An 18,839-nucleotide genomic window follows, 5' to 3' on the forward strand; every position below is an offset into this window, starting at 1 on the left:
AGCTTTTCTCTCCAGAGCTTTCCTTCAGTCCAACTGTTTGCAGAATCTCACCATGTGCTCCTCTGCAAACTAACGTTTAAAGCACCCTTACACTCTGGCCAAAATATTATAAAAGCAATATGCAAGTAATTCATGCAAAGTCCAGATGAACTTCTTTGAACTGTGGAGATATGGATGTATTCAGTATACAAATCTTGAATGAACCTTTACCTTTCTGTTTGCATTAAAAAGGAAACCAAAGTTTTTTAATTTCACATTTTTAATCTTCTCTCAAAGATGAAAAACATATCGCTAACCAGAGTTTGCATACTGAAACTGGACTTAGCTTCAATTAACCACTTGCTTACATAGCTGAAGTCAAGCATTAATGAATAAACCAGTTGAATAAAAAAAAAAATTTATCATGCAGAAGAACTTGTGACTTTTCTTCATCAAATGTTGGAAATGATGCTGCATGATAAACAAAGCTAAGCAGACAATGACTATGATAACTTGCATAAAGAGTGTCTTATTTAAATTTTCCCATGCTTCTTTTGGTCATTCAGGTTATTTTACAGCTGTAAAATTGTTTAAAGGCATTAAACAAAAAGAATCTCTGTGAATCTCTGAGCGAATTAAACGTGTAGAGCAGTTTTCTAAAGCTGGTAGCTGTTCATAGCCTGGTTAAGTTTTACTTATATTTAGTTAAATATAGAAAGCTGAGGGCTGCAAATTATGAATTAATGCAAGTGCCAGAAGTGAAGGAATGTGTCAGATAACCAGGTGACACCAGCAAAAAGATTTATAAGATACCAGAGAAGTTAGATGTATTAAAATCTGAATCTACTTTTCTCTGTTGGGCAAAAAAGGGCAAACTGAGTTGGTGTGGATTTAGAGCCTGAGACCTCTTTTAATGAATACAGAGGAAAATAAGAGATAAATTTAAATAATGGATATCTTTTCAATTTGGATATTTTTGAGGATATGTCCAACATTTTATTGGACACTGACAATCATGCTTAACTCCAAAACTGAAACAATTGAGAGCCCCTGAGGGAAAGAATAGGAATCATTGTCGTACATCATTACGTTAAACTTTTTCACATTAAAAAAAGAAAATTTAGGATTTTTAGACATTTTTCAATCTGTGTTATCTCATTTTTAAAATATACTGGTACATATATTAAACTCTTTATTAACTGATTAGAGTTTATTTGCTTGTGGTTTGATCAAAGTCTATTTTTGATACTCTTATCTATTCCTTTCTTTATGAAATATGAGCTGTGCTTTTACATCTCTGTCATAAAAGCTGGAGAACAATGAGGCAGTAGTTCTGGAAAAACTGTTTTAGTGTAGATAACTACAATATATCTGTGCACCAAGGAGAATTTTACAGTTTACATGCTGCATAACTCAAGAAGTATTATTTTAGCTAAAGAGTAAAAAGTAGGTTAGTGTGATGTAAAGCTGAGCTCTCCTTTAATCTCCATCCCCTCAGGTCAAAGGTCTGGATCTATTGTCCCTCAGCGCTCTGTGAGTGAGTCTCCTCTGCTTTCCCACACTCTGTCCTTTCATTGGATGAACAATAGAAGTGTGCTGGGTTACCCATCTCATTACACACCGTGTTAAGCTTCTCTAAAGGTGGAAATAGTTGACATTTTTCGTTTTGTTTATAGCACTTAGTGCTTTCAGTCATGTGACCTGATATTGATTATCTGTCTTGTTTTCAAACATAGTTTTTCAGGAATCAGGAATGATTTGAGCTCATATTTATCGTAGTGATGCTTACTATGCTGACTTAAATCAATTGACTGTGCTATTGTTGAGCAATATAAATGTTTTATCATGTGTAAGAAACTGTGAAACAAAACAACATCAACAAGAAGGTGTTACAGTTCGAAGTGTTTGTTTATTCATCAGGCACATGGTGCCATATCAGGTAAAAACAGACTCATAAAGGTGATGATACGTCACAACAACAACAGCTTGTAGATTTCTACAAGACACACTGTACTCACAGAGAGTGAAGGAACAACTGTCTTTATAAAAGACATACACATTATTTAAAAAAACAGTCTCACAGAACCAGGTAATATTTTCACAAAACATTGAATCAATGTCTTTAAACTTTGACCTTACAACAGATCACATTGTTTTTAATGAATTCAATTGAATTTCCAATAAGCCAGATATCATTACCCCTCAACAAAAATGAGAAACTGACATTTTGACCTTTTACAGTGGCATGATGAGCTTATCGATCCTAAAACAGATCATTTCCAGTCATCATGTAAACAAACAGGAGGTCATTCTTAACAGGATGTCAGGTTACCTCTGATTTTTTTCAACACATGATAAAAAAACAGGGCATTAAAATAAAAAAAGTGGATGTCACATTGAAAATAAAACCCTTTTTAACAAAAGGATAATTGTTTAGATCTTAAAACAGATCACTTTTCAATTCCTCACTGAAGAACAGAGCTCTAATTTTGAGCAATATGATCAACAACAATCAAAAGATAACATATGTTATCAAAGAAGTAAACTTCATTTTACAATTGCAGATGCAATTAGATTTGTTTCACACAACATGCATGACATACACTTCTTGCTGCTTTCATTTTCTTTGCATTAAACCAGATTTACAAAGAAAATTAAGCATAGTACTCCCTGCTTCAAAACATGAAGCAATTTTCCAACTTTAGATGGGTCAGTCCAGAAATCTTTGACCAATGTGGTCATGTCAGTTTGTCTGGTAGTAGCTCCAGTCAGTAGGAGTCTACCACGGCCTCCAGGGGGCGCTGCTGACTGGACTCTTCTCCTTGCTGATACTGGTCTGGACTGTGGAGCTCAGAGGAGAGAAGTCAGCATGTTTGTGCTGCTGCTGCTTCTGCAGTCGTCTGAGGACACAAACGGTCATCTCCAGGATGTCTGCTTTCTCCAGCTTGGAGTCTGGCTGCTGTTTGAGGAACTCTGGACCCAGGAGAGACTTGAGCTGCTCAATGCTGCTGTTGATTCTCTCTCTGCGTAACTTCTCCACCAGAGGCTTTCTCAGCTGCAGAAAGAAGAACAACACTCATTAATACACTTATCCTAGAAAGAGGCTTGAGGCTTTGAGATGAAGCAGTCTTTAAATGAAGGCTGAAGTCTTGTTGGATGTTGAATTTACCTTGTGAGTCAGAGTCAGATGCTCCTGAGAGTTGCTCATTGCTGCAGTGATTGTAGGAGCCATGTGTGGATCTGTGTGCTGTAGATGTCTCTGTAGAGAGGATGTGATCTGTGCTGGCTTCATCCCTCCTATTTATAGTCCCACATCTCCATATGAATGTGTGGGTTTGGGTCTTGCTGGACTTTCTCACAGTCTCAGCCAATCACAGAGCTGCTAATGACAATACGGCGTGTGGAGCGGCAACATGCTGAATGCTGTCAATGCCTGGGGGACAATGGTTAGATCTCAGGGGAACAGGTGGAGGACTGGGGGGGTTGATGGAGACACACTCACAGAGCTGTGTGTGGATGTGGGAAAGTGGTGACCCTGTGGGGAGAGCAGATCTGCTGCTTGAAGCTGGGATCAATGACTCTGTCTGAGCACACGCTCATCAACCTGAGCACACTTTGGAAACTGACAGTGAAAGTTATTGAACTGAAACCAATTCATAAAACAATCTGGGTTAATAGTTGTATTTTTTAAAATTTTGATTGGGCTATAAACTTATTTTACCAGGTGATACCTTAAACCAATCAAAGTTGAAAATAAGAGCTATTTTAAGGTCAAATTTATTGAAAAAAAAATTGCTTCACTTTGTGACTCTATTTTATTCTACTTGTTTTGTTTTATTTTTGTTTTAGAAAGTTGTAGAGTTTGTTGACATTCTTAAAACTTATACATTGGCGTTAAAGCCATGTGTGGTCAAACTTATTGTAATTATCGTGCAGCTGTCCAGATGCAGCAGTCATCTGACATGTGCCTTGTAGTTGGTGTGAGTAAGAAGCTGAGCGCTCTTTCCCACACTGACTCCCTGTATGGTGTGCTCATTGATCCACAAAGGGACTCCTGTGGCAGATGCTGGCTCTGACATCACCAACCATCTGGAGGGAAAGCACGCCATTGGCTGGCTTGAAAGCCTTGACAATTCAAATTTATTTTGATAATTTTCCGATAAAACCAAAATAATATTGTTTTTCTTGACTTACTTTTGATGTGGATGATTTCACTTTTGATATCTTGCTTCCTAAGACATGAAGTAAATGTTGGTTTCAGCTCCACACATGAGGTTTGGGCGGTCCCCTCGGGGGGCAGCTGTTTCATGAAGTGTGCCAAATCCCTTTGGGGAATTACACGCTGCCGGTGGGATAAATGTCATTTAGACTTAACTATGCCCTCCAGAGCTTTCCCACACTCCCTCAATTAGAAGAGAAAAGGCATGTGTCCCTCCTACAGATGGACTTTGTTTTGCTGGATGCTGAAGGTAGTTATTAAGCTCCCTCCTTCCCTCCCTATAATAGCCAACCAATGTCATGATGGGTCTGAACTTTGGGGTGGGATGTAAAAAAAAAAAAAAAAAAAATCCTCTCTCGTCAAAATGCTGATATCTTATGAAATGATAGTGAAGAAATTCAAAGAAATGTGAGAAGAACAAAGAAAAAAGTGTTGAAAATTCAGCCACAGGTAGTTAAAAATTAACAACTGTTCTGGTTGGAGTCAACTCTACCTGCACAAGGACACAGGAACAGAAATTGTCTCATTCATAAACTTACCTGTGGTGAAAGAGTTTAGTCCTGAGGTGGACATTTCTTCACAATTCTTAACCCTGAGGCTCCCAAGCTCAGGGGATCTGAACCACCTACCTTAAACTATCATCTTATTTGGATACCTTAAAGAGAGACTATTTAAAATTTTGTTTTCGAAAGCTTTGGCAGTGACTTTCTCATTATCTCAGAGTTAGATTGTCCAATAGTTTTCAAACTCAAGATTAGTTTGTTGTGTCCTTATACCATAGTGGTCTAGTATCGTTGGGTCTGAATAAATCAAAGAACTTATTGACTATTCTAGATCTTGAGGTTCTCTGTGATATTTCACTCTGAGACATTATCTGGCAAGGGTTTGTTAAATATGAAGCATAAGGTCTGAACTCTTATACCAGAGTGGCTAAACCAAAACTAAGCTGAAGACAGTGGCTTATGAGAAAAATGATAACCTTTTCTGAACTCTGGTATAGCTGCTTTAGAAGGAGTAAAACTTAAAACCAGATGTGTGAGTTTGGGCAAGTTCTAGTTTTAAAACAGGGCTTTCTTTCTCCTCAGGTCAAAGGTTTGGATGTATTGTTCCTCAGCCCTCTGTGGGGGAGTCTCCTCTGCTGAAATCTTGTCTCAAAGTGGTGAATTTGTATGAAAGAGAAGCCAATGTGAGTTTCAAACTGACAAATGTGTGAGTAAAAACAAAGAAAAATCACTTTAAAAAATGGCACATTAATACGATACATTTTTCAAGCTTGTGAGAATGAAAGAGGCAAAGTTGCAAAGAAACAACTTCCCATTTTGTAGACAAAAAAGGGGCAAATTTGGAGGGAAAATAATTGCAAAACTACTTGAAAAAAGGCCAACTTAAGTGTGTGGAAGTTACAAGTTTTAGACGAAAAAATGGTTGAAATATTTGAAATTGGAGGAAATCTATGTAGAAAACTTGTGAGTACAAAAGTGACAGATTTATAAAGAAAAAATGAATAATAAAGGGGGGAAATCAGCAGAAATTTTTGACTATCTGTGACCTTTCAGGTGGAACTGTAAATTTTTAAACTCTGCTTCAGTCAAGTTTTATCGAATGGTAAATCACACATATAAATAAATGAGGTTTCAAATACACATGTGAGAAATTAGGTGCAGTTTCCCAAACATGTTGGGACTTGTGCTCAGTGGTATTCAGGGTCTCTTTTAATCTCTGTCCCCTCAGGTCAAAGGTCTGGATCTATTGTCCCTCAGCGCTCTGTGAGTGAGTCTCCTCTGCTTTCCCACACTCTGTCCTTTCACTGGATGAACAATAGAAGTGTGCTGCATCACCCATCTCATTAGAGACAATGACTGATGTCCTTTAAAGACAGAACTGATCAATATTAAACTTGAGCTGAAATTCCAGCAGTGGAAAGTAAAATTCCCTCTTTAAATTATATTTAGATTTATACTTTAGCTTGAATCTTTATTTTAATATGAACTGTTTACTAAATGTTTTTTTTACTGTACATGTTTTAAGCAGTCTTAATTCTCTTTGTTAATAGGTGTTGTATGACCTGTCGGTTGAATATGAAAATAGAAAATGTTTTTTTCATCTCACTGATTAGGAGTGACACAAAAATACATCAAAACAAAAACTTTACAGTTTGCAGATTTTTTATTAATCAAAGCTCAAAGAGCCAAAGGTGATGACACATCACAACAACAACAGCTTGTAGATTTCTACAAGACACACTGTACTCACAGAGAGTGAAGGAACAACTGTCTTTATAAAAGACAAACAATACATGAGATCCAGGAGTTTTTGAGATACATCAACTCATCGAAACCTGATGAGCTGTGGACAGTATCTCAAATTTCACCTTTCAACAGATCAGCTTATAAAACAGTGTCACTGCAAAATCGTGACATCAAATAATCCTGTATCAATATTACAGGATAAACATTTTAATCTACTACAGATCAGATTTCAGTCGTCACAAAGAGTGATGGGAGTAAAACTTTCAGAAGAAAGTAAAGGCATCGAGATCTTACAACAGATCAGTTTCGAAAACACAGAATGAAGAAAGAATCACACTGACTTAAAAACGTCAGTTTGTGATTATCATGATCAATACCATTCAACAGATAACTCATGTTATCACTGGATGAATTACTTATACATAAAGTAGAGTATTGTAGATATGCAACATGTATAGAATAATATTGTCTTTCTTAAAGTGAAAGATGAGAGCAGTGTGATCTTAGAACAGATCAGTTTGATTCATCAGGAAAAAAAAACTCAATGATGACACATCATATAGAGGTCAGCTTAGTGTCTCTGATCACTTTGATCATCAGATAAAAAGACTTCTTTGAAATCACAAATAGATAAGATTTGTGCATGCAACATGCACAAAAAGATTTTCACATTTCTACAGAGAAATAAAAACTTTCTTCTTGGGATTCAGTCCAGAAATCTTTGACCAATGTGGTCGTGTCAGTTTGTCTGGTAGTAGCTCCAGTCTGTAGGAGTCTACCACGGCCTCCAGGGGGCACTGCTGACTGGACTCTTCTCTTTGCTGATGCTGGTCTGGACTGTGGAGCTCAGAGGAGAGAAGTCAGCCTCTGTCAGCGTCTTCTCAGAGGAAGACTGCAGCTTGTTGAAGTGGTTCAGCAGTCTCCTCTGGGGCGTCATGTTGACCTGCTCCCTGGACAGGAAGTGAGCGGCCTCCTGGACACACCTGGAGTATCCCTGAGTGACAGCTGCTGAGTTCACAGCTTGTTTGTGCTGCTGCTGCTGCAGTCGTCTGAGGACACAAACGGTCATCTCCAGGATGTCTGCTTTCTCCAGCTTGGAGTCTGGCTGCTGTTTGAGGAACTCTGGACCCAGGAGAGACTTGAGCTGCTCAATGCTGCTGTTGATTCTCTCTCTGCGTAACTTCTCCACCAGAGGCTTTCTCAGCTGCAGAAAGAAGAACAACACTCATTAATACACTTATCCTAGAAAGAGGCTTGGGGCTTTGAGATGAAGCAGTGTTTAAATGAAGGCTGAAGTCTTGTTGGATGTTGAATTTACCTTGTGAGTCAGAGTCAGATGCTCCTGAGAGTTGCCCATTGCTGCAGTGATTGAAGGAGCCATGTGTGGATCTGTGTGCTGTAGAGGTCTCTGAAGAGAGGATGTGATGTGTGCTGGCTTCAGCCCTCCTATTTATAGTCCCACATCTCCATATGAATGTGTGGGTTTGGGTCTTGCTGGACTTTCTCACAGTCTCAGCCAATCACAGAGCTGCTAGAGACAATACGGCGTGTGGAGCGGCAACATGCTGAATGCTGTTAATGCCTGGGGGACAATGGTTAGATCTCAGGGGAACAGGTGGAGGACTGGGGGGTTGATGGAGACACACTCACAGAGCTGTGTGTGGATGTGGGAAAGTGGTGACCCTGTGGGATCAATGACTTTGACTGAGCATGTTTAGAAGTTATAATACATTTGCAGTAAATGTTTGTGACGCACTGGAAATTTGAGGAGTTAAAAAGTTGATTTTCCTGCCTTGATTGATCTCTTTTAAGTCAAAGGACAAATTAAAAGATTTTTTTAAGAGTTTTTCTTTTTTGTTCATAAATTTGTTATTTCGTTACTTTGTAAGGTTATTTTTTTATTATTTTGGTAATAAAAAAATAAAGCATATTTTCCAAAGTGTCTCGCAGATTAAAGGGAATGATATAACACCTTATTAGAACACCATCATTAAAGTCCAGTGTAATCTGCTGTCGTCCAGATGGACTCTAACAGAGTCATTTGACACGTGCCTTTCAGTCGGTGTGAGTAAGAAGCTGAGCTCTCTTTCCCACACTGACTCCCTGTATGGTGAGCTCGTTGATCCACAAAGGGACTCCTGCGGCAGATGCTGGCTCTGTGTTCTCGTCTGACATCACCAACCATCTGGAGGGAAAGCACCCCATTGGCTGGCTCTTGCATGTTTAAAAGTTGTAAGATTTTGAGTTTTTTTTTTTTTTTCTTTTTTGCCAAAATTAGTCCAAATCTTATCTTTTCATGTTACAAAATATCCAAAAATGTATTTTTTGATGGACTAAAGTAACAAACAAAGTCTGTGTACAAACTGAGCTAGGGGCTTTATCAGGGGGGTGATTGTTTGATTGTTTCCTGAAGTGTGCCAAATCCCCAGAGAATCACTTTACTGCTGGTGGGGTGAATGTCATTTACACCCTGCTCTGCTCTCCAGAGCTTTCCCACACTTTTCTTCTTAAATACATCAAGCACCCTTTGACTGTTTGACAGCTATTCAGACAAGCTGTTGGTGGGGTTTCTTTGAATGCCAACTTGGGGGGGAAATGTGTTAAATTATTGTCTGTTTTTAACAATTTTATCTTATAGATACTTAATATTTCTTTTAAAAAGTTTCAAAATGTCATCTTTGTCCACTTCTTTAAGGTGTTACCATCAGCTCCAATGGTCAAAGTCTACATTACATGCCCCTTCACAACTTTTGTCAAAAGTTCAACAGCAATTTATTCTCAAAGAATGAAAGTAAGAGATCATTTTATAACTTTGTCCAGCTAAAAATCCATACAAAAAGATTTGCAACTTAGATAACGTTATTTTAAAAAATAAGATAAAAAAAAGATAGCCAAAGTGGCAACATAGCCAACACATCAGTGTTATGAAGCTTGTTTTCTGCAGTGCATTCTGTCAGCACAGCTCTTCAGCCCTTCATGGCTGGATGTGCTGCCCTCTGCTGGTTCCCCTCACACTACATGGACACTTATTAAAACAACAAATGAAACTCTCACCTCTTTGTTTCAATTAAAGCAAAAAAAAAAAAAAAAAAAAAAATCCTTCTTAAGTAATGAGAAAAAAATCACATAATTATGGGATACAAATTCATTGTAACGAGAAACTCCTGTAAAAATGGAATACGAACAAATATGTGATACCCAGGCAGGATAATAGGATCATATGAAAGTGTCTTAAATTTATTTATTTTAATTTGACTTGTTTAATTTAATTTAAATTTTATTTTATTTTTGTAAATCTAATTTTATTTTTCTTAATCTAATTCTATTTTATTTTATCTCGTGTTATTTTGGTTGCTTTTCTTAGAAATATATACAGCTAATAGTCACTCTGTGTCTCTAATAACAATGATCAAATTGGGACATAACCACATTTATGAAGTAAAGTATGTTTAGGTATTGAAATCTGACCTGGATATTTAACCTTATGATTCCAAACACATCATATTTTGTACATAAGTTTCAAAGACTTTGATCTCCTCAACAGGAAACTATTTATGTACATGTATGTTTTGTACCACCTTTGGGATTATTATTCCACTGAAGGTAGATGAAGTTGTGTTTTGGTCCTTTGCAAAATGACTGCGCTCATTAAGTCATCCACACGCTTTTTTTCAAGAATATCACTGCTAATTTATAACACATTGTGGCAAGAATTGTTACATTTTTTTAAAATAAGGATTTTCCACATAGAAAAAAATGTATGTTTTCTAAACTACTTGGAAAAAATGTGCCAAAAATGCCAAATGTGTGAAATGTGATACAAAAAAAAAAAAAGACAAAATAATGCAGCAATTTTTTTGTGGATTTTGTTAAAAGGGGTTTATAAACATCTTATTTAAAAAAATATATGTATAATTTTCTATTTTTTTGGGGGGTTAGGCTTTACAGGGCTAGATACAACAAACGTTGTTAAAATACTGCACTACAGACATAGACTTAAAAAAAAAAACCTAAAGACATTTAAGCTACTTTTAATAACAACAAAAAGCAGAATGTGCAGCAGGTTCTAGTTTCTAAAGCTGATCCCTCTTTTAATCTCTGTCTCTTCAGGTCAAAGGTCTGGATCTATTGTCCCTCAGCGCTCTGTGAGTGAGTCTCCTCTGCTTTCCCACACTCTGTCCTTTCACTGGATGAACAATAGAAGTGTGCTGCATCACGCATCTCATTACACACCATGTCTGAGCTCTTTCAAAGGGATGGTTAACATTAAAGTTACAAGATTAAACATCTAAAACTGAAGGTTTCTAATTGATTGTCATGTTTGGTGACTGATATCCTCTGTAACAATACAGTGACACAACATCACTAATCTTTCCCCATCTCATCTCTGATTTGAACACGTTTTCCAGCTTTGTTTTACTCCACGCTGTTACTAATTAACGTGTTTGGTATTTATGAGTAATTCATTGACACTTTTAATTAAGCTTGTATAAACAGAAGCATTCATGAAAAAATTGAGTTGAACCATCAGAAAATAATACACATACACTAAATTTCAGATTGCAGTGTTTTTTTGTTTATTCATGGCACCAACAGAGGTGATGATACATCACAACGACAGCTTGTAGATTTCTACAAGACACACTATATTCACACAGAGTGAAGGAACAACTGTCTTTATAAAAGACTTAACACAATACCTGCAGACACAGGTAACATCTGTTATTTAGAAAACTCCAGACAAATGGAGCAGGGTTCAAACTTTTACAACAAAGCAAAAAGAAGAGCAAACAGTTATCTTAAAACAGATATAATGTCACTTCAAACTTCAGTCACACAAAAAGTGTAATAAACAAATCCTTCAAGAATAAAGGTTTGACATGAAGATCTTTAAATAGATCACTTTTAAGGGAATGTATCAGAACAACATCCATAATATGGACAATTTGATCATTTTAAAGTTAATCACATTTCAAATTATTAACCCACACAGGAGGTCACAAAAAACTGTGACACTAAGGAAACCTTTCTAAAATAAAAGGATAACATTAAGATCTCAAAACAGATCAGTTCAGAATATACACGTGGCAATAATTATTTTGATCAGCTTGATCAATAACAAATGTAAACAGAGAACTGTACATGAACGTACAGGTAGGAAAAGCAAAGATTGCTAATGCAATCAGATTTACATCATGCAACATGCATGCCAAGATGTTTTCGTGTGAAAGAAATTCTTAATTTTTTTCCTCAGGAAAAAAGTCTCAAAACTCATTTTTCTGCAGAAACAGAAGTAAATGAATGAAATGTCAAAGTACACAAATTGTGACTTAAAGAAAACTTTCACACTGAAGGAAAGCAGTGTGATCTTAGAACAGATCAGTCTCAAATATCAGAGATCAACCCTCAATGACAACATGTCATCGAAAAGTCAGCTCAGTGTCTCTGATCAGTTTGATCATCATTTCACATTTCTTCAGAGAAATAAATCTTCTCAGAATTCAGTACAGAAATTTTTGACCAATGTGGTCGTGTCAGTTTGTCTGGTAGTAGCTCCAGTCTGTAGGAGTCTACCACGGCCTCCAGGGGGCGCTGCTGGCTGGACTCTTCTCCTTGCTGATGCTGGTCTGGACTGTGGAGCTCAGAGGAGAGAAGTCAGCTTGTCTGTGCTGCTGCTGCAGTTGTCTGAGGACACAAACGGTCATCTCCAGGATGTCTGCTTTCTCCAGCTTGGAGTCTGGCTGCTGTTTGAGGAACTCTGGACCCAGGAGAGACTTGAGCTGCTCAATGCTGCTGTTGATTCTCTCTCTGCGTAACTTCTCCACCAGAGGCTTTCTCAGCTGCAGAAAGAAGAACAACACTCATTAATACACTTATCCTAGAAAGAGGGTTGAGGCTTTGAGATGAAGCAGTCTTTAAATGAAGGCTGAAGTCTTGTTGGATGTTGAATTTACCTTGTGAGTCAGAGTCAGATGCTCCTGAGAGTTGCTCATTGCTGCAGTGATTGAAGGAGCCATGTGTGGATCTGTGTGCTGTAGAGGTCTCTGAAGAGAGGATGTGATGTGTGCTGGCTTCAGCCCTCCTATTTATAGTCCCACATCTCCATATGAATGTGTGGGTTTGGGTCTTGCTGGACTTTCTCACAGTCTCAGCCAATCACAGAGCTGCTAGAGACAATACGGCGTGTGGAGCGGCAACATGCTGAATGCTGTTAATGCCTGGGGGACAATGGTTAGATCTCAGGGGAACAGGTGGAGGACTGGGGGGGTTGATGGAGACACACTCACAGAGCTGTGTGTGGATGTGGGAAAGTGGTGACCCTGTGGGGAGAGCAGATCTGCTGCTTGAAGCTGGGATCAATGACTCGGACTGAGCACACGCTCATCAACCTGAGCACACTTTGGAAACTGACAGTGAAAGTTATTTTGAATTTTACTGAAATCACTTCACAAAAGAACCTGGATTAGGAGTTGCATTTTCAATCTCTCGATTGGGATATCCTCTTATTTTACCTGGTGATATCTTAATATAGAAATAGTAAAGAACAATCTTTAAGTCAAATATATCGGGGGAAAAATGCTTCAATCTAAAACTTTATCTTCCTTGACTTGTTTTTAAGAAAGTTGTAGAGTTTGTGGACACTTCAAAAACTTTCATATCTGTGTTGACCTCACGTGTGGTCAAACTTATGGTAATTATCATGCAGCTGTCCAGATGCAGCAGTCATTTGACACGTGCCTTGTAGTTGGTGTGAGTAAGAAGCTGAGCTCTCTTTCCCACACTGACTCCCTGTATGGTGTGCTCATTGATCCACAAAGGGACTCCTGTGGCAGATGCTGGCTCTGTGTTCTCGTCTGACATCACCAACCATCTGGAGGGAACGCACGCCATTGGCTGAAACAACTTGAAATGAATGACCTCATCACTCATGTACCATTTCACACCCAAGTTACAAGCATATTTCAGTATAAAAAATCAGATAAATCGCTTCTTTAGCTCTACCATCACGACAGTGGGAGGTTTCAGGAGGGTGGGGGAGCTGCAACTGTGTCCTGAAGTGTGCCAATTCCCTTAAGAGGATCACTTTGGGTCTGGTGGGTTGTGAATCCCTCAGACTCCTGTCTGCTCTCTAGAGCTTTCCCACACTCTGTCCATTAGTGGAAAACAGACTTGTGCCTTTTTTTTTACTGAACTCAATTAGGATTTAATGCATGAGCACTGAACAGGAAGACTGGCACTAATCAAGAAAACAAGTACTTGTTTGATTGTTTGGAAAGTAAAAAGTTGATTCCCTCAAAGATTTTATCTCCAAATACTAACATTGTACTCTAAAAATCGTGAATTTTTATTTTTTTGAGTTGTATTGGTCTAAATTACAGATCAGAACATCTGATGATAGTGTTGTTTCAATTATCCATTTGTGATCAAGAAAGCATAGTTGAAATCTAAAACAAAAAGGCACTAGTGTATAAAATAGAGACAAAAATATACAGTTGAAGTTTTAGATTGTAGATTTTCTTGTAAATTTATTTCTCACCAGTGATAAAAATCTGTTTAAACTGACTTCTTCCCTTACTTTAAAGGTGTTATGCAAGAAAGACACTATTCAACCCTCTGGTGCATAGTGGTAACTGTTATGGTCAACTATTTTAAATCATATGGTCTCAAGGTGGTGATAAAATGTGTTGTTTCTACTCTCATATTAGAAAAAGTTCACAAAACAGTTAAAGTTCCCCTCTCATATTTAACACTCAAACTCAAACAAATATTCAAGATTTAGGTTTCTACATTCCTTCAGAATCCATCTACATCTTTGTCTTTTAATTTATCCTGAAAGGTCAAAACATTCACCTCAATGAGCCAGCTTGCACAGAGACACGAGTGTGGGAAACTCTGGAGAGCTGAGTTCAGTCTGAATGACATCAATCCAAGCAGCAGAGAGGAAACTCTCCAGAGGGATTTGGCACACTTCATGAAACAGCTGCCACCCAAGAGCCCCTATCCTTATGTGAAGAGCTCAATCATTAGTGTAATGAGTCAGGGTCATTACTGGAAGTTAAAAATGTACAACACTGACTTCAAACTGATGATGTAAGATTATAAATCATTCCAGGGAAACTTTCCTGGATATATTTCATCAAGAGTTTAAACTTTTCAACATGCCAGATCCAGCCAATGGCGTGCTTTCCCTCCAGATGGTTGGTGATGTCAGAGCCAGCATCTGCCACAGGAGTCCATTTGTGGATCAATGAGCTCACCATACAGGGAGTCAGTGTGGGAAAGAGAGCTCGGCTTCTTACTCACACTGACTACAAGGCACGTGTCAGATGACTCTGTTAGGTCAGAACCCATCTGGACTTGAGTAGGGGTGTTTGTTTCTGTGTACAGTGACACCATCTCCATAAAAAAAAACTGTGAAATGGGTGATGGAATTCAAGAACATTGCCTACGTTGATTTTTTTTTTTTTTTTTAAAGGATCTAAGATTAAGTTTTTTATTGTTTAAAACTAGAGTGATATGCTCAGTTTATTTTTGGGGCAGAAAAACTGTTGAAAGCTTTAAGAACTTTAAACGTGTGAATAAAATCTGCCACATGTGCCAAAGGTTTAATCAGCGTGTGCTCAGTCAAAGTCATTGATCCCACAGGGTCACCACTTTCCCACATCCACACACAGCTCTATGAGTGTGTCTCCATGATCCCCCCAGCCCTCCACCTGTTCCCCTGAGATCTAACCATTGTCCCCAAGGCATTAACAGCATTCAGCATGTTGCCGCTCCACACGCCGTATTGTCTCTAGCAGCTCTGTGATTGGCTGAGACTGTGAGAAAGTCCAGCAAGACCCAAACCCACACATTCATATGGAGATGTGGGACTATAAATAGGAGGGCTGAAGCCAGCACACATCACATCCTCTCTACAGAGACCTCTACAGCACACAGATCCACACATGGCTCCTACAATCACTGCAGCAATGAGCAACTCTCAGGAGCATCTGACTCTGACTCACAAGGTAAATTCAACATCCAACAAGACTTCAGCCTTCATTTAAACACTGCCTCATCTCAAAGCCTCAACCCTCTTTCTAGGAAAAGTGTATTAATGAGTGTTGTTCTTCTTTCTGCAGCTGAGAAAGCCTCTGGTGGAGAAGTTACGCAGAGAGAGAATCAACAGCAGCATTGAGCAGCTCAAGTCTCTCCTGGGTCCAGAGTTCCTCAAACAGCAGCCAGACTCCAAGCTGGAGAAAGCAGACATCCTGGAGATGACCGTTTGTGTCCTCAGACAACTGCAGCAGCAGCAGCAGCAGCACAAACAAGCTGTGAACTCAGCAGCTGTCACTCAGGGATACTCCAGGTGTGTCCAGGAGGCCGCTCACTTCCTGTCCAGGGAGCAGGTCAACATGACGTCCCAGAGGAGACTGCTGAACCACTTCAACAAGCTGCAGTCTTCCTCTGAGAAGAAGCTGACAGAGGCTGACTTCTCTCCTCTGAGCTCCACAGTCCAGACCAGCATCAGCAAAGAGAAGAGTCCAGTCAGCAGCGCCCCCTGGAGGCCGTGGTAGACTCCTACAAACTGGAGCTACTACCAGACAAACTGACACGACCACGTTGGTCAAAGATTTCAGGACTGAGTCCCAAGAAGAAAGTTTTATTTCTCTGAAGAAATGTGAAAATCTTTTTGTGCATGTTGCACGAATCAAATCTGATTCATTAATGATTTCAAAGACTTCATTTATTGTCTCATCTGATGATCAAAGTGATCAGAGACACTGAGCTGACCTCTATATGATGTGTTGTCATTAAGGGTTGATCTCCAATATATCAAACTGATCTGTTTTAAGATCACACTGCTTTACTTCAGTGTAAACCTTTGTGAGGATTTTTTTTTAATTTCTTATGGAGAAAAGCCTAAAATTGTATTCTGTGAATACATATGCTTTTTTAAAAATCAGAATGTTTGTCTGATTCTAGCCGGTGTGATTACACCTGTCTTTAAGTTTTCTGTTCTAAAACTTATCAAGTGACAGAATGACTGATTTATTAGCTACATTTTTTTTTAGCATTTATAAGCAAGTTATTTACTTTGCAAATGATCACTGACTCATGTTGAGTTCTTAAAGTTCTTTCACCAACATGTTTTTTAACAGTTGAAGTGTTAATCTGAAAGTCATCTCTCTGTGGCAGAGAGTCTGTTCAATTTGTTTAGGTTTTACTAAACAATATCCTGTGTTTTGTGAAGAAACTAAAGCTGTTCACTTTGCTCGATTTGAGCAAATGTCCTTGTATTACAAGTTCTTACTGTGATATATTATCACAGAGTGTCTCCAGGATGAGACATATGTATTCTTGTGAATAAAAAATAATCAACTGAATCTTCAGCTGTGTCATCATCTTCTTCTTAAACTGCAGCACTTACAAGAGAGACAACTTGTGCCTAAAAGCAGTGACATTACAGGGATTGGGAATTGCATCGGTCAACAGTTATATTTTTGTGGTAGCAGCGCCCTCTATTGGTCATGTAATGGGCCTTTTAACACACAGAAACTCATACTTGCATCAAAGCATGGTTTTCAATTCTGCACACCCCTTTTCTCTCTTCTTAATGTAAGGCTTGGTCAAACCCTCTTATTCTACAAATTCAGGTCATTAATTTAGCTGCTTTTTGAGCTAAACATTGCATTTTAGGCAGAACCACTTAATCATATTATAGCATCATTATAACAGCATGTCACAGTCACATGCCATTATGTACCTGAAATCTAGCCCAACAAAGCTGAAAACTTTTTTTAAATTATTTTGTTCAAACAAAGTGTTGTTGCACAGCATGAGTTTGCTGTGACTAATCCACCCATTTGCAGCAGCTTGTTTAGGATTTTTGCCAAACAGGCAAGTTAATATTTAATAATTCAAACCTCTTTCTACATATTTGTCATAAACCTCTTTCATTTAAGAGGAGAAAAGGTATCAAGCTGTTCCCCATATGGTAAATTATGTTCCATTGGAGAGGGGAGTTGCTGGATGGAAGGATTGTTTGAAAATAAAAATATGGTCCGCTTTTTTTAGAGTAATAACTTGCAAAGAAGAAATTTATATTCATTTCAATTTCATGAATTATGATTATCTTCAATCGTTAGGCCCCCAACAATAAAAAAACAACAGTTCTACTCTAATTATATAACACTGTAGAGTACACTTTATGCATAAAAAATGAGTCAGTGTTTTGTTGTTTTCAAATAAGTAATAAAGTGACAAAATAAGTTAAAAAATTATTTATAAATTGTTGGTTAGATTTTTTTTATTTAATTGAATTGGAGGTGTCAATTCTGAACATGCAAATGAAAAGAATAAATGAGTAAGACTTATTAATTTTGAATATACATAAATTCACTGGTGACATATCCTTATTTAAAGGACCCTTATTGTGATAGTATTTTATACCAAACCTTGGATAATATTTGAAAAATAAAAAATCACCCTTAGGGCTGAGAAAAAGATAAAGGTTTACAAAGATTAAGATAAAAGAAAAGTAAAACAAAACATGAATGAATGAATGAATGGATGAATTTTATTTCGAACATGCAAAGAAAACAGAAAATAGGTCGTTACCATAAACAAACACATGCATATTAAAATTAAAAGAAAACGAAGACTGCAGCAACAACCTGCATGTGTTACAGATCTACATGCTCGAAAAGGAGTAGGAAGAAGTTACACTTATTTAATCCTACCCCTTTTATCCACAACTCCTACATTGATATTTTAACTTTTACATATTTATACTTTCATACACAGTCACAGCATAACATTTCCTTTATATTATATTTAATTTCAGTATATTTTTTGTTTGTTTGTTTGTTTGTTTGTTTGTTTGTTTGTTTTTAATTGACTCTGTCATTACCGCCCTGGGTCAAACTAATGTTCTTCATCCCGATATTTATTTAAAAGTTGTGTTGTAAATATTCGTTTAAATATGCCTATGGTTTTACTTTTCTTTAATTCATCTGTTAATCTGTTCCATAATTTAACCCCTGATATTGACAAACACATACTTTTTAATGTTGTTCTAGCAGGTGTATTTTAAAGTTCAGCTCCCCTCTTAAACTATAACCTCCTTCTCTTTCTGTAAACAGTTTTCTTATGTTATCTAGAAGTAAATTATTTCTTGCTTTGAATATTATTAGGAAAAATCTGTTTGTGTGGTCTCTAAATCCTGTTTTATTGATGAATCTGATGGCTCTTTTCTGCATTTTAATCAGTGTTAGGAGATTGTAGATTTGGAGATCGTATGAAGATATGCAATTGACCTGATAGTGACATGTTTAGAATCTATGAGCTGAATATATGTTGCATATTTTACACGTTTTGCTACATTTCATGAATTAAAAAATGAACAA

General features: G+C 37.6%; 4 protein-coding genes across 4 annotated transcripts; 1 reads left to right on the plus strand and 3 right to left on the minus strand.

Moving 5' to 3' along the window:
• Positions 1 to 1,904: 1,904 nt before the first annotated feature.
• LOC141794656 (transcription factor HES-5-like) lies at positions 1,905 to 3,295 on the minus strand. Its single transcript, XM_074675045.1, has 2 exons — positions 3,149 to 3,295; positions 1,905 to 3,034 (listed from the first exon to the last, which is right to left on the minus strand). The coding sequence occupies exons 1-2, from the start codon at positions 3,269 to 3,271 to the stop codon at positions 2,759 to 2,761; spliced, it is 399 nt and encodes a 132-aa protein (XP_074531146.1). The 5' UTR covers positions 3,272 to 3,295; the 3' UTR covers positions 1,905 to 2,758.
• Positions 3,296 to 6,357: 3,062 nt separating this feature from the next.
• LOC141791123 (transcription factor HES-5-like) lies at positions 6,358 to 7,951 on the minus strand. The gene is made up of 2 exons (XM_074671363.1): positions 7,766 to 7,951; positions 6,358 to 7,651 (listed from the first exon to the last, which is right to left on the minus strand). The coding sequence occupies exons 1-2, from the start codon at positions 7,826 to 7,828 to the stop codon at positions 7,223 to 7,225; spliced, it is 492 nt and encodes a 163-aa protein (XP_074527464.1). The 5' UTR covers positions 7,829 to 7,951; the 3' UTR covers positions 6,358 to 7,222.
• A 3,064-nt stretch (positions 7,952 to 11,015) lies between these two features.
• Positions 11,016 to 12,649, minus strand: LOC141791129 (transcription factor HES-5-like). The gene is made up of 2 exons (XM_074671376.1): positions 12,402 to 12,649; positions 11,016 to 12,287 (listed from the first exon to the last, which is right to left on the minus strand). The coding sequence occupies exons 1-2, from the start codon at positions 12,462 to 12,464 to the stop codon at positions 12,018 to 12,020; spliced, it is 333 nt and encodes a 110-aa protein (XP_074527477.1). The 5' UTR covers positions 12,465 to 12,649; the 3' UTR covers positions 11,016 to 12,017.
• Positions 12,650 to 15,301: 2,652 nt separating this feature from the next.
• Positions 15,302 to 16,807, plus strand: LOC141791152 (transcription factor HES-5-like). Its single transcript, XM_074671415.1, has 2 exons — positions 15,302 to 15,458; positions 15,573 to 16,807. Exons 1-2 carry the CDS (start codon positions 15,396 to 15,398, stop codon positions 16,005 to 16,007), a joined length of 498 nt encoding a protein of 165 aa, XP_074527516.1. The 5' UTR covers positions 15,302 to 15,395; the 3' UTR covers positions 16,008 to 16,807.
• The last annotated feature ends 2,032 nt before the right edge of the window (positions 16,808 to 18,839 follow it).

This window comes from Halichoeres trimaculatus, unplaced genomic scaffold (assembly GCF_033239565.1).
Source record: "Halichoeres trimaculatus isolate MK-OKI-2021-1 unplaced genomic scaffold, fHalTri1.1 fHalTri1_scaffold_1, whole genome shotgun sequence".
Classification (NCBI taxonomy): domain Eukaryota; kingdom Metazoa; phylum Chordata; class Actinopteri; order Labriformes; family Labridae; genus Halichoeres; species Halichoeres trimaculatus.

Excerpts from the sequence above, each read along its gene's own strand:
- LOC141791123 (XM_074671363.1), bottom strand. The coding sequence starts at position 7,828 with ATGGCTCCTTCAATCACTGCAGCAATGGGCAACTCTCAGGAGCATCTG. Across the intron at positions 7,652-7,765 it reads ATCTGACTCTGACTCACAAG|CTGAGAAAGCCTCTGGTGGA; the intron begins GTAAATTCAACA and ends TTCTTTCTGCAG.
- LOC141791152 (XM_074671415.1), top strand. The coding sequence starts at position 15,396 with ATGGCTCCTACAATCACTGCAGCAATGAGCAACTCTCAGGAGCATCTG. Across the intron at positions 15,459-15,572 it reads ATCTGACTCTGACTCACAAG|CTGAGAAAGCCTCTGGTGGA; the intron begins GTAAATTCAACA and ends TTCTTTCTGCAG.
- LOC141794656 (XM_074675045.1), bottom strand. The coding sequence starts at position 3,271 with ATGAAGCCAGCACAGATCACATCCTCTCTACAGAGACATCTACAGCAC. Across the intron at positions 3,035-3,148 it reads ATCTGACTCTGACTCACAAG|CTGAGAAAGCCTCTGGTGGA; the intron begins GTAAATTCAACA and ends TTCTTTCTGCAG.
- LOC141791129 (XM_074671376.1), bottom strand. The coding sequence starts at position 12,464 with ATGGCTCCTTCAATCACTGCAGCAATGAGCAACTCTCAGGAGCATCTG. Across the intron at positions 12,288-12,401 it reads ATCTGACTCTGACTCACAAG|CTGAGAAAGCCTCTGGTGGA; the intron begins GTAAATTCAACA and ends TTCTTTCTGCAG.